This window comes from Arachis hypogaea, chromosome 11, assembly GCF_003086295.3.
Source record: "Arachis hypogaea cultivar Tifrunner chromosome 11, arahy.Tifrunner.gnm2.J5K5, whole genome shotgun sequence".
Lineage (NCBI taxonomy): Eukaryota > Viridiplantae > Streptophyta > Magnoliopsida > Fabales > Fabaceae > Arachis > Arachis hypogaea.
In genome coordinates this window covers 15,265,538-15,278,039 of record NC_092046.1, presented here as the reverse complement: position 1 = coordinate 15,278,039, position 12,502 = coordinate 15,265,538, and the positions used below count along the sequence as shown (strand labels likewise).

General features: G+C 30.8%; 1 protein-coding gene across 1 annotated transcript; it reads right to left on the bottom strand.

The window, feature by feature from the left end:
* Positions 1–7,369: 7,369 nt before the first annotated feature.
* LOC112720374 (barwin) lies at positions 7,370–10,116 on the bottom strand. The gene is made up of 2 exons (XM_025771299.3): positions 9,592–10,116; positions 7,370–7,784 (listed from the first exon to the last, which is right to left on the bottom strand). The coding sequence occupies exons 1-2, from the start codon at positions 10,012–10,014 to the stop codon at positions 7,575–7,577; spliced, it is 633 nt and encodes a 210-aa protein (XP_025627084.1). The 5' UTR covers positions 10,015–10,116; the 3' UTR covers positions 7,370–7,574.
* Positions 10,117–12,502: the final 2,386 nt, after the last annotated feature.

The following is a 12,502-nucleotide window of genomic DNA, read 5'->3' as shown; positions in this document are numbered from 1 at the left end:
TTTTAGTAGACAATTAAAATTTAAATATTAATCCACTTTTACTCTAAAGTATTGACCGCTAAAATTAAAATAAAATTAATAACCACTTCTAATAACTACTTCTCTTTCAAATTTGTTCATAATATCATGTAATCAGTTTGACTAAAAACAAAAAAAAAAAAAACAACTTTGCGTGCTTCATTTCACAATAAACGTTACTTAATTACTTTTTTCTTGTTCGTCAAAATTGGTTAACTTTGTTTTAATTAATCAGATGAGATAATTAAATGATTTAATTAAATGATACAATAACCAATAATTTTTGTAGTTAATATATTTACAGAAAAATAAAATAAGAATTATTGTTTATTAGAAATGTTTGCGATGCAATTTAAACTATATCTCAGAATGTTGTGATGTAATTTTCACATTTGAGCGTATCTTGAGTACTGAGATCTTAATCAGCTTTTAAACATATCTTGAGTGTTCAGTATCCATTTTTCTACATAAAATATATTCCAGATATACTCAATACACCGAGATATAACTATAATTTAGTTATCTTTACAGTACCTGAGATGTGATACATTGTGTATTTAATAAATAAATGCTTTATATTTTATGTATTTTCGTAATTTTTATATTTATTTAATTTAAATATAAAAATTTGTTATTATTGAAATTTTTTAATAAATAAAATAAATATAAAATTTAAGTATAGAAAAATTACGTTTTAAAATTTGATTTCTCATCTTTTATTGTTGTTATTGGATTTTCAATGATGTTTTCAAACCATGTGGAGAATTTATGTGTTTTTTTCATGTAGAGAATATAAATTTAAGAGTCAGATTTGTGACTATTAAAAAAAATTTTAAATATCCAAATTTGAGGGTTAGATTTAAATTTTTTTTATTTTGTTTTTAAATATACAAATCTGACTTTTAGATTTGTGTTTTAATATTAAAAAAATTTTAAATGTGCAAATCGGACCCTCCGATTTGCTTTACAGTAGAAAAAAATTTATTTCAACATAAATCGGACCCTCTAATTTATACATTATGAAATTTGATTCTCAAATTTCTCTACTTCTCCAAATTTATGGGTCTGATTTGTTACTTAAAATTAAAAAAAAATAAATTCATATAAAAAAAACACACCAATTATTCATTATTGTGAATCACACCTACACAATCTTATTCTATACCTAAAAATATTAGCCTTGATTTCTTACCTAAATGGCAACAACAACAAAATTATTTTCTAAGGTTTTTTTTTTTTTTGTAATGACAACAAGATAAGCAACAAAATTTATTACATGTATCTTATTTATTTATGAGATATTTTTTTACATTTTTTTAGCGTATTTCGTTAATAGTGTAACTGGATACGTTTCTAAATTTTTTTAATTTTCTACCAATGTAATAGGTACTGTCCAAATTTTCTTCCTATAAATTAGTCCATTCACTCTTGAATTAATGCAAATCTCTTATTTTTTTTATTTCCTTATAACAATCTTATAAAATGGTTAGTGGTAATTATATGTTTATGAGTGAACATTTAATTCATTTTTTATCTATTTTAAATTAAGACAAAGTGATTTCTGTCAAAAAAAGACACCCACATCGATTTATATCTGTTTCTAAAATGACGACCCCTCCATTGTATTTCCTAATTAAAGTTGACGGAAAAATTCTATGTGACAGTTGCTGGTGTTGATGTGGACGTTTATCCAAATAAAGTGCCATGTTGGATTAGGAAGAATAGACAGGGATCGATTTGTTCCCCCACCTCCTCCAAAAATGATGTCGCTTTTTGAGTTAAAGAAGAACCAAAACTTAATTTGGATGATTTTCTGCACTCCTAACCTCTCCCCACTCACTCATATTCGAAACAACAAGAAACAAATCTTAGGGCACCATGATTGAGAGTAGAGAACGTTGTTTATCCTTGAGCTTGCGAATTGGAGGCAATAATTCGACTTGTAGCATGAACTCTAGTGAGAGTGTTGGAGCTTGGAGAAAGAAGAGATCGGTCTCTCCAAAGTGCTATTTCGAGTCTCATGCTATTCTATTCATGTTTAGGACTAAAAATAATCCAAATAGGTTATTCTTTCGTTACCCTTACTTTAAGGTATGTTCATAGTATTAATATTTTGGTTCTTTCAATTCTGTATTCACTATTAGTCTCACAAAGTTAATTCAAATTGTTGACGCAGAAGCTCATTGTTCATTCTTTGCATAGCTAGATGATTAAGTTTCTTTGTTCAATGAGTATGCTGTGGAAGACAATTTTAAAGGGGGTATTGTCGTAGAAGCAGAATTGATTTGAAGTCCTAAGTGATGCGGTGAATGATAAAGTAAAAGAACTAGAGGATAAGTTGATTAGATTAGAAAATCAATTGGAGAAGAGTAGATTAAAATTGGGTGAAATAGATGCTTGGATTTAGGTTGTGGTTTTTTTGCATTTTTTGTGGGGTTGTGATTGTCTGTTTATTCAGGATAATTTTGTAAGAAACTTGATGAATAATTTTAGTTTATCCAAGAGTTTTGTGTCACAGGATGAAATCATGTATTTTAACATTCTTGAAATTAAATAAAAATGAATTACTATTATCAATGTTCAAAGTTTTTTCTCTGAATTTAATTCAAATTTGTGTAGCAAATATTTGTACATATAGCATGGATTCAACTAATTTTATATAAAACATAGAAGTTCATATATTATATTCATACTAATACTTAATAAGCAATTCATCTGTTCAAAGTTCAGATAGCATAGCAAAGACAATAACATGACCCTAAATAAAAAAATAAATCTGTAAGTTGGAATTATTGTATCATTTCAAATCTTAAAGATGCAAACTAAACAACCAAAATATCAAAACAACAATTTACATTTCTATAACCCTATTAGCATTATCAATGATGCTTAAGAGGCCTAAGTTCTAGAGGCCTGAAGCAGGGTATTGACACAAATTTTAGAAGTTTTGATGTAGTAGTTGAAGTTACAGCAATTATCGTCTCTACAAAAATTGCAACATCTTAGTTTTTTGGAGTTGTCATACGAGCTACTAGTCCAATGCATTGGTTTTATAAGTTGTGAGCCTCATGTTTAGAGCTTGTGAAGGTTGAGATTTAAACCGTAAGATTGATCCTGGTGCTGCTACGAATAAGGGCACAATACATAAAGCTGTGGGCCTAACAATCTGATGCTTCTCTCTAAATGGTCTAGAATTGCCATTGGAGTTTTCTCTTGCAACCTGTTATAAGTTTACTAAATTAATTAACTAAATGTTTCTATAAAATTGATATGTAACAATATACAGCATCAAATAGACTTTTTTAAAAAATAAAAAATGACCTTCTTAGCTTAAAGTATAGATTGTGACAGTTGAATTTCTTCACTCTAAGTTTGGACCACTGCTCCAATTTTCATAGACTTTTTAGGCAGTTTTTTCTTGACTTTTTTGCCTTGGTCTATGACAAATTAATGAGTTACAGAGAGCAGGCAACAAGTTCAGACACACTAATCGGATGATCAAAATAGATATAAATTTTATTTGTTTTCTTATCTCTACTCTTGTTATTCCTTATGTCATTTATCTCAACATCACCCCTCATTACATGTAAGCCAGATTCTAAATCAGGTATCATGCTATCAAACCAAAACATAGTCTTATAATCTGTGTAATCAAGCTCTTTTAATAACGCTTCAAAATCAAATAAGTTCACCAAATCAATGTCTAAAGGTAGCCATTTCTTCACTTTTCCGTCAACATAATTCAATTTATCTTATAAATTTCTCTTAAAATATCCTCTATAATGAAAAACAGGAACTACTTCAAACTCGTCCATCTGCAAATAACTACTCCTAATCAAAATTCACTCTATAACATTTTATCTGAATGTGACAGTGATATAAATCACTCACAGGCAACATTATTTATTTAACAAATTAATTAAACAACTTCAAACTCCATTCACAGAAACAAAATTAAAAAAAAAAACACAATCACTGGATACTCCAACATCATCACTGAACACTCCAACACTAACATGCAATTTGGGAATAGAGATTGAATATTACTAATTTTGGAGATCATAAAGAGGAATGCTAGGGGCCAGCAATTTTTGTGATTTGTAGCCATCAAATAGCCATCAATGATGGTTTTAATGGTGTGAGATTTCATCCAATTGCTCACTTTTCTTTGCTGGTTACATGCTGGCCAGAATTTAACAAAGTAGTTAGCCCCCTAGACTTTTCCGACCATAAAATCTCTCACTAACCTGAATGGCGACAAGAGCTACCTCCACTCCACGACATTAGTGACTCCAGCAATTGTGCAGTTAGAAGCATCGTCTGAGTCCTTATTAGCAGCCTTGTCAGCACGCTTGTCACACCACCACTAGCTACTTTGTCCAATGTTTCTCTTTTTGCGCAAAGAAGATTACAATGGTTTGGTTATTTTGTAAATAAAGGCTTAAGGCTTGGGAGTTACGTGAGTGAGAGCGGCGTTTAGTTCTTTTTTAACTCAAAAACGACGTCATTTTTTGGAGGAAGCAGGGTGATAAATCGACTCCTGTCTATTTCTTCTAATCTAACATGATACTTCATTTTGAATAAACGTCCACATCAATACTGGTAACTACCATATAAGATTCTTCCGTCAATTTTAATCAAGAGATACGATAAAAAGACCGCGATGACTTATTTTAGGGACAGACAGAAAGTTAGTATAGGTGTCTTTTTTTTATAGAAGTGGCCTTGTTCTAATTTAGAATGGACAGAACCAAATGCCTTATAACCAAAATTAAAGTCCAGAAAGACACAACATGTATGTAATTTCGGTTGATCTTGTTGAACTTCTAAACCTCTTGACCAATTTATATGTTGAATGGTTCGATCTTTGGTTTGGCTCTGAAAACCTTACATGTGACCACGTTCTCTCTATGTCTTGTCATGTTGTGTGTTTCTCTAACTAAAGTTACTGAAAATGCATATTTCACTTCTATATATTATATACATCTTAATTAATCACTTCCTCCCCATCCTTATACTATGTGCTTTCTATAACAAAAGTAAACACTTATCTTCACTCAAGCCAGACATTCATGACATATGAGATCCATGAAATCACGACGTGAATCATATATATGGACACCATCACTCATTACATAACAGTTCGCTCAAGAATTTGGTTTTCTCTTCTATCTTTATATTTTATGTTAGAATATAATTAGGATCAATTAGGATCAATTAATATTATTTAGTATATCTGAATATTTATTATAAGAGATTATGTCTTTATTATTACGATTCTTTTATTACCTATAAATACCCTTTTATATTGTATCCTTCTAGATAATTTGAATAGACAACTTGAATACACTCAATAATACACCAATTCTAGTCTCTTGTTTCTAACATGGTATCAGAGTCATGGTATCCTCCTTGAGGAGGATAGGTTGTTTTTCTTCTGATGAAATCACCATATTTTTCTTCTGTACCATTTTTTTTCTTCTCTTTTGGCAATGTTTTTTTCCGGCAGTTTGCCATCTTTTCAGCAGTTTTTCGGCCATTCTTGCGGTAGTTCTGTCTGCATTTCTGTCCGGCAGTTCCGTCTGCTTTTCCGTCCGACAGTTCCGTCTGCTTTCCTGTCCTGCAGTTCCGTCTGCTTTTCCGTTCGGCAGTTTCATTTGCGTTTCCTAACAGTTTCATCTGTGCTTATTTTCGGCAGTTCCATATGCACTTCCTTCAGATAACTGCAGTTCCATCTGCGCTTCTTTCATCCAAGCGACAGTTCCGTCTGCGCTTCCTTCAGACAAGCGGCAGTTCCGTCTGTGCTTCCTTCAGACAAGCGGCAGTTCCGTCTGCGCTTCCTTCCTGCAGTTTCGTCTACACTCGTTTTATCAGTTTATGCAAATTTTTTTTCTTTATTTCGTTGTTTTAAATAAGTTTCAAACTGGGATGTTAGAATATAATTAGGATCAATTAATATTATTTAGTATATCTGAATATTTATTATAAGAGATTATGTTTTTATTATTACGATTCTCTTAGTACCTATAAATACCCTTTTATATTGTATCATTCTAGACAATTTGAATAAACAACTTGAATACATTCAATAATACACAAATCCTTTCTCCAGTTTAGTCTTAAAAATAATTATTAATGCAAAGCTTTGGAACTTGTACAAGTTTGAAGTCCTCTAAGTTTTCTCCAAGTGATATATATAGAGTTAGTATTATTTTTCAGAACAATTCTATTGTACTCTTTGCTTCTCTCTTTGGAGATTCAAGTATTTATCAATTATATTGGGAAAAATTTTTAAAAAAATTAATAATAAGCAGATCATAGAAAGCAGCATGCACGATGCTTGATTCTTTCGTCTAATTTAAGCATACGTCGTATATACGTGCTTTGATTTTGATTGATTTTTATTGACTGTTCCTATGATTTTTTCATTATTATTATAACTATCCATAATACAATTTTTACACCATCAAACTTAATAGGTATGTTTATTTGAGGTGAAAATGAGAAAAAAAAAATAAAAAAATTATTTTTTATTGTTTAGTTAAATAAAAATGTAAAAAAAAAAAGTGAATAGTATAAGAAAAATAAATGAGACCCACTAAAATTTTTTCCGATCCTTTAAACATGGGATAGAAAATGAAAAGAAAATGTATTTAGTATTGATATTCTAATATTATTTTTTTAATATATTTTAAAATATATAAAAATAAAATTATTTTTTCATGTTATATATTATTTATTTTCTTCTCATTTTCTTTTTATCCAAACATATATAACAAAAAATAAAAATCTATTCAATTTTTTTTTCTTTTTTCTACCTTCTAATCAACATTGTCTATGTGTCTCTCACATTCATATAAAACATGATTCATCACTAGATACATCGCTTTAGGGCTTGTTTGGGTGAGCTTCTAAGAAAAGATTTTTTTTCGAGTTATCTTTTTTTAAAAGATCTTATGGAGAAGTAAAAGTAATTTTATGTTTGAATATCTCATGTAAAAAGATTTTTTTATCTATCAATTATGTTTGGGTATAACAATATAAAAGTACTTTTTGTTTATTTATTACATGAAAAACATCTTTTTTCTAAGAAAAAAAGATCTTTTAAAAAAAGATGTAAATTACAGCTTCTCAAAAAAGATATTTTTTTATTTTTCTAATGCTTTTACTTTTACTACTAGAAATTTGCCAAACATACTAAAAAATAAAAAAAATCTTTTTTCATTAAAAAAAGATCTTTTTTAACAAAATAATGGCACCCAAACAAGCACTTAGCCTCTTAGAGTTTCTATTCCCTTTTGGTATTTCTTCCATATTTCTATATTAGCTGAAATGCAAATAGGCGTATTAATAATATAACATAACTGGTACTATTAATAAAACCAAAAGTGATTATTGGAGGAAGGAGGTAATTAAACTAGATAAATTGGATAACAAAATCCATAAGTAGTTGAGCACGTGCCGTCGTGTAACTCACGGCAAAGACTAAGCCATGGCCCTTATTTCTCATACACAAAAGCACATAATGAAACAAAATACAAATTTGAATTAATTAATTAAGCAGATGAGGGTAGAGAGATTTTAGGGTCGAAAAGGGAATCCCCACAATCGACAAAGGAGTAAGTGACATCGAGATGGCCCTGCTGGTATCCTCTGCCATCGGTGTCAATTCTGTTGAACACTCCAACATCCAAATCCAACCCTCCATTGCTGCATTGATCCACAATCCTCACTATTTCGGATGCTTTTGTTGCTGAATTAGTCACCTGCATAAATATTTTAAACCACACTTTTCTTTTAGACAATGAAATGTAACCTTGAAACATGTAGCAGCAACAGCAACAATAATAATAATAATAAAAATGTTAGGTAGGTGAATAACATTTTTTCTTTATATTTATTTTTTATTAGAGTTAATATATTTTACTCTCTGTGTTTTTATTAAAAATGTTTGTTCCTTAACGTTTCCTATAATAATAATAATAACAGTTTTGCTAGAAAATTAACTATTCTTTCAACCGACAATAAATTACAAAACAGTAGATAGTCAAAGGTTAAAAGAGTGTGAAACACAAATACACAATACTAAATTTAATCAAGAATTGATTAAAGAAGTGTGAAGTGTTAATAATAGAATTAGTTATAATGTTGGTTTTCTTTCTCTTATAGGATTAGGTATATATGTGCATAGCCTTCCTAGTGTATCTCTGCTATATAAGGCAGAGCCTTCTTTGTGTATAACACATTTGAATCACACATTAAATAAAAATATATCAGTTTAGTTTCTCTTTTCTCTACGCGTTACAACCCTTCAATTGTTCTTCATCTTTCGTAAAGAGAAATAGAGGATTAATAGTCAAAATAGTTCTTGAGAATAAAATATTTTTTAAATTTATTTTTAAAAGAGTTTTTTAATCAAAGTAATCTTTTAAAGATTATGAATTAATTATATCTATCCTTTAGTTATTCAATTCACAATTTTCGTCAATGATTGATGATATGAAATGTTAACTAATAGCATACATGACACATAACATGTTCAATTAGATATTGACTAAATATGTTTACGAAAATCTATCAATTTAGTTACTAGGTTATATTAAGATTAGGATTTTTGTAATTAGGAAAAATGACTAAATTAATAAATTTTCATAAATATATTTTGTCAATATCCAATTAGACATATAAGGTATTATATATGTTATTAATTAATGTTTTACAACATCAATATTTGAAGAAAATTGTTAATGGAGTGACGAAAGGACAAATATGATTAATTCACAATTTTTGAAGGACTAATTTGATTAAAAAATCTTTTAAGGGTGAATTTAAAAAATGTCTTATCTTTCAAGAATTAATTTGACTATTAACCCGAGTAATAGAAAAATTAAAAAAAAATCAACTAATTATTAGCCGAAAAAAAAGTGAGTTTCTAATCTTTTTCCACACTCAATAATAAATGGTAATATGCTCCAACATATAGAAACTAAAAGGAGACTAATATGTGTATAAAAAAAATATCTTACCTATTATATATTTTTTATATAAATATATATAATTTTATTTATTTTTAATATGTATTTTATATTTTAATATATATTTAATATTAGTGATTAATTTTAATATATAACTAGCATAATTGTATATATAATTGTAAAAAATGTTAGAAGACCATTAAAATTTATTATTTTTAGTTACTAATATTAAAAAATATGAGATAAAATTAAATATGTTGTTGGATTACTAACTTAGTTAAAAAAACTAGCTAAAAGAATTGAGGTAATAACTAAGTGATAGCAAAAATAATAAATTCTAAAGCATTTCTATAAGAAAAATACTAAGAGGCCAATAGATTTTGTGATTTGTAGTCATTCATTAGTCATCGTTAGTATTTTTAATGGTGTGAAATTATATCTAATGGTATAGAATTACTCACTTTTTTTTTTTTAGTTAAATACTAACAAGATTTTAATAAAAGTGCTTACGGCTAGATTTTCTCTTTCTATAATTATAAGTTGTAGCATATTGATTAATTGGGTAATTCAATTAAATTTCATATAAGAGCGTACTTACCAAGATGCACCTTCCGCAGGCAGCAGGAAATCCGGGGCTATTTGGGCCGCAAAAAGCTGTCCAGCCATACTTGCTCCGCCACGAGAGAGGCTTATTGGCATCGTAGGTGGAGCAGTATGCACTGACGGCCATCAAGTCCCATCCGTTTTGCTCTGGCAAATAGTAATGATAGGTGGCGCGGACAGGTGTTCCGGGAGTGGGGGTGGGAGGTGTAGGAGTGGGTGTAGGACCGCCCCAACAATTGCTCTGGCAACCAGCATCCGGTGAGCAATAGTCGTAAGTGGTGCCACACCACCCATACTTACTACAGCAGAGGCTGTTTGCACAATGTGCGCCGCCCACTTGGTACCCACATTGCTCACCCGTTGCCATGGTTACCATTAGGCAGAGTGATACTACAATGCACGTTCCAACTCTACCCATATTTCTTCTCCAAATTAACTAACTAAATTACTTGATTGATGTGTTTTTGGTTGATGAGGTTTAATTTGGTTTGGGGTTATTTATATGCATGGCAAAGGGTTGGTCTCTTTTAATTAATTCTTTGCTTCAACATTTTATTAATATTAGTCGCTAGTCGTTATTAGCTAGATAGTACGACAATATGGCCTACATGAGGCTGCTAGATCAAATGATGACAACACATTGATTTGTTTGTTTCCTCTACTATATATATATATATTGGGATCTATTATATGTTGCACATGTAACAAGTGAGATTTTATGAACACTACTTAGCCTAATTTACGAAAAATAATAATACAAATTGACATAAAATAATAACATAATCAATTTATCAAAAGTTTTAGCTGATATTATTGTTGGTTATATCATAGGTGAATTTTTATGATAACAAGGTAGTATAGGAGTTTTGATTTTTAAGTAACAAAGAAATTTTTACATTCCATCTTTTTTAAAACTTTAGCTAAAGTAGACAGGGTTAATCAAATTCATAGTTACAAGAATAAAGTCACTTCTCTTGTAGACGCAAGTTTAATTTATTAAAAATGTTATTTGTACATTAATATAGTATAATGCTAAAAAGACAAAAAAAAAAAAAAAACAGTTAAAATTTGTCTAATTTAATATTTATTAATTGTCGTAACAATTAATGAATGCTTATCTTTTACTAATCTTCTTTGGTTACCAAATATTTTTATTACAACAATACTAATGCTAGAAACTTATGAGATAAAACGAACCGTTGGATATGTCTAGAAAATCTCTTGATTGGAAAATCAAAACATCCAACGGCGGCTAAAAGTAAAGATTTTATTATGATTAGGGGGCGGCTACATCAAACTGTCAGAGGCTGGTCTTGGATAACTATTATTAATGTCAAGTTGTCAACAAATGCGACAATGGTCATGCTACGTAGTTCTTTAAGAATCCTAAACTTATTAGGATTTTTTATTTAAATAAATTAAAAAAAAAGTTTTATTTATTAAAATAAATAATTATAAAAATAATTACGAAAATACGTAATATATCTTATCTCGTTTACTGTTACGTACTCGATGAGTAAATTTTTTGTCCGAGTTAAATAGTCTGATATTTAGTAACCTTAGTGGTTTAGGGAGAAAGGAGATCGAAAGGGTGGGATATAGGTTGCCAGCATCGTTGGGAAATGGAGTTTTTTGGTTTTTTCTGTTTTACCTCCATGGCGATGAGTATATACGCCTCATATTTGATATCCATGGGAGAATCATGGTGGAACGAGTGATGGAACTTTTTGTGGAGGTTGGTGATGTTGGTGGCAGTAGATCCATCCACTCGACCTTTGTGCAGGATGACCCACCTCTTGCATTGTCACTGATTCATGTTGCTAGTCCAATGGAAGATATGGACGTGGATGATGACGACTCCGACGAAGAGTATGTCACGGATAGCAATGATAGTGATTCTTCTGAAAATGATGAGGAGGAGGAATTTGTACCAGAGACGCTGGTTGAGGTAGCAGTGCGCTATATTTTACCTCCCCTACCCGATTTCGGCGCTATCAGATGTACCAAGTCACTCTCATGCATTAGATTTGGACGCGATGCATTAGAAATCTACGTTCTCCAACATCGGAAAAGACGATTACAACCTAGACGGTGGGGTGGAGTATCGGGTCGGCTGTCGTGCCTCGGTGTGGTGCAGAGTACAGAGAATGGTAGGTCCATGCAAGCACCGCCGAACCCAAGACAGACCACAGCACATCTAAAAGTCGACAAGTAGTGGCAGCCACCGGAGATAGACCAGAGTGTTCCACTTGTCCGTCATTAGGTAACCCCTAATCAATAACATGATGTAATACCTCACATTGTGTCTGGATCAGTTGTGTCGGGCATATGTCGGACTCGCTCCCGAAGCCATGTTAGCTTTAAGGAGAAAGACTCTTTCCTCTACGCTCCCTGCTGCTGAACCACTGGAAGCCTAGCACCAACTAGTCGCTCCACCAACTCCCACGTCTCGATGTCGTACTATCTGTGAAAATCATGGAAGCATTCTCTACTGGCTCCCCGTGTGCACGTAACCCAAGGTGGAACATGTGGGTCTCCGGACGTTAGCGCTCCACGAATGTCATGATCAGTGAGTTGTCAAAGACAAAGTCCCTGAGAGGTACCGTGTCGCCGAAGTCAGCCCCCTCAAATACGGGACGATGGCGTTCAGTAGTGAAAGTGTGTGACTTACTCAGGAGAAAGAAGTAAGCGAGACCTCTGACAAAAAATAAATGATTAGAATTAGAAAAATAACCTTCCAATGAGCATTGACATAACAAACTGATTTAACTATTATATACATTTATTTAACAGAAGTCTACAAATATATAGTAACTGAATTCATTTAAATAAAATCTTTTATGTTAATAATTACTAAATTAATTAATAAACATTTTCTCAATACGTTAATTAAAATAAAAATACTT

Bases quoted from the DNA above. Each gene is read 5' to 3' on its own strand.
- LOC112720374 (XM_025771299.3), bottom strand. From the start codon at position 10,014: ATGGGTAGAGTTGGAACGTGCATTGTAGTATCACTCTGCCTAATGGTA. The intron at 7,785-9,591 runs GTAAGTACGCTC...ATATTTATGCAG, and splicing joins CCTGCGGAAGGTGCATCTTG to GTGACTAATTCAGCAACAAA.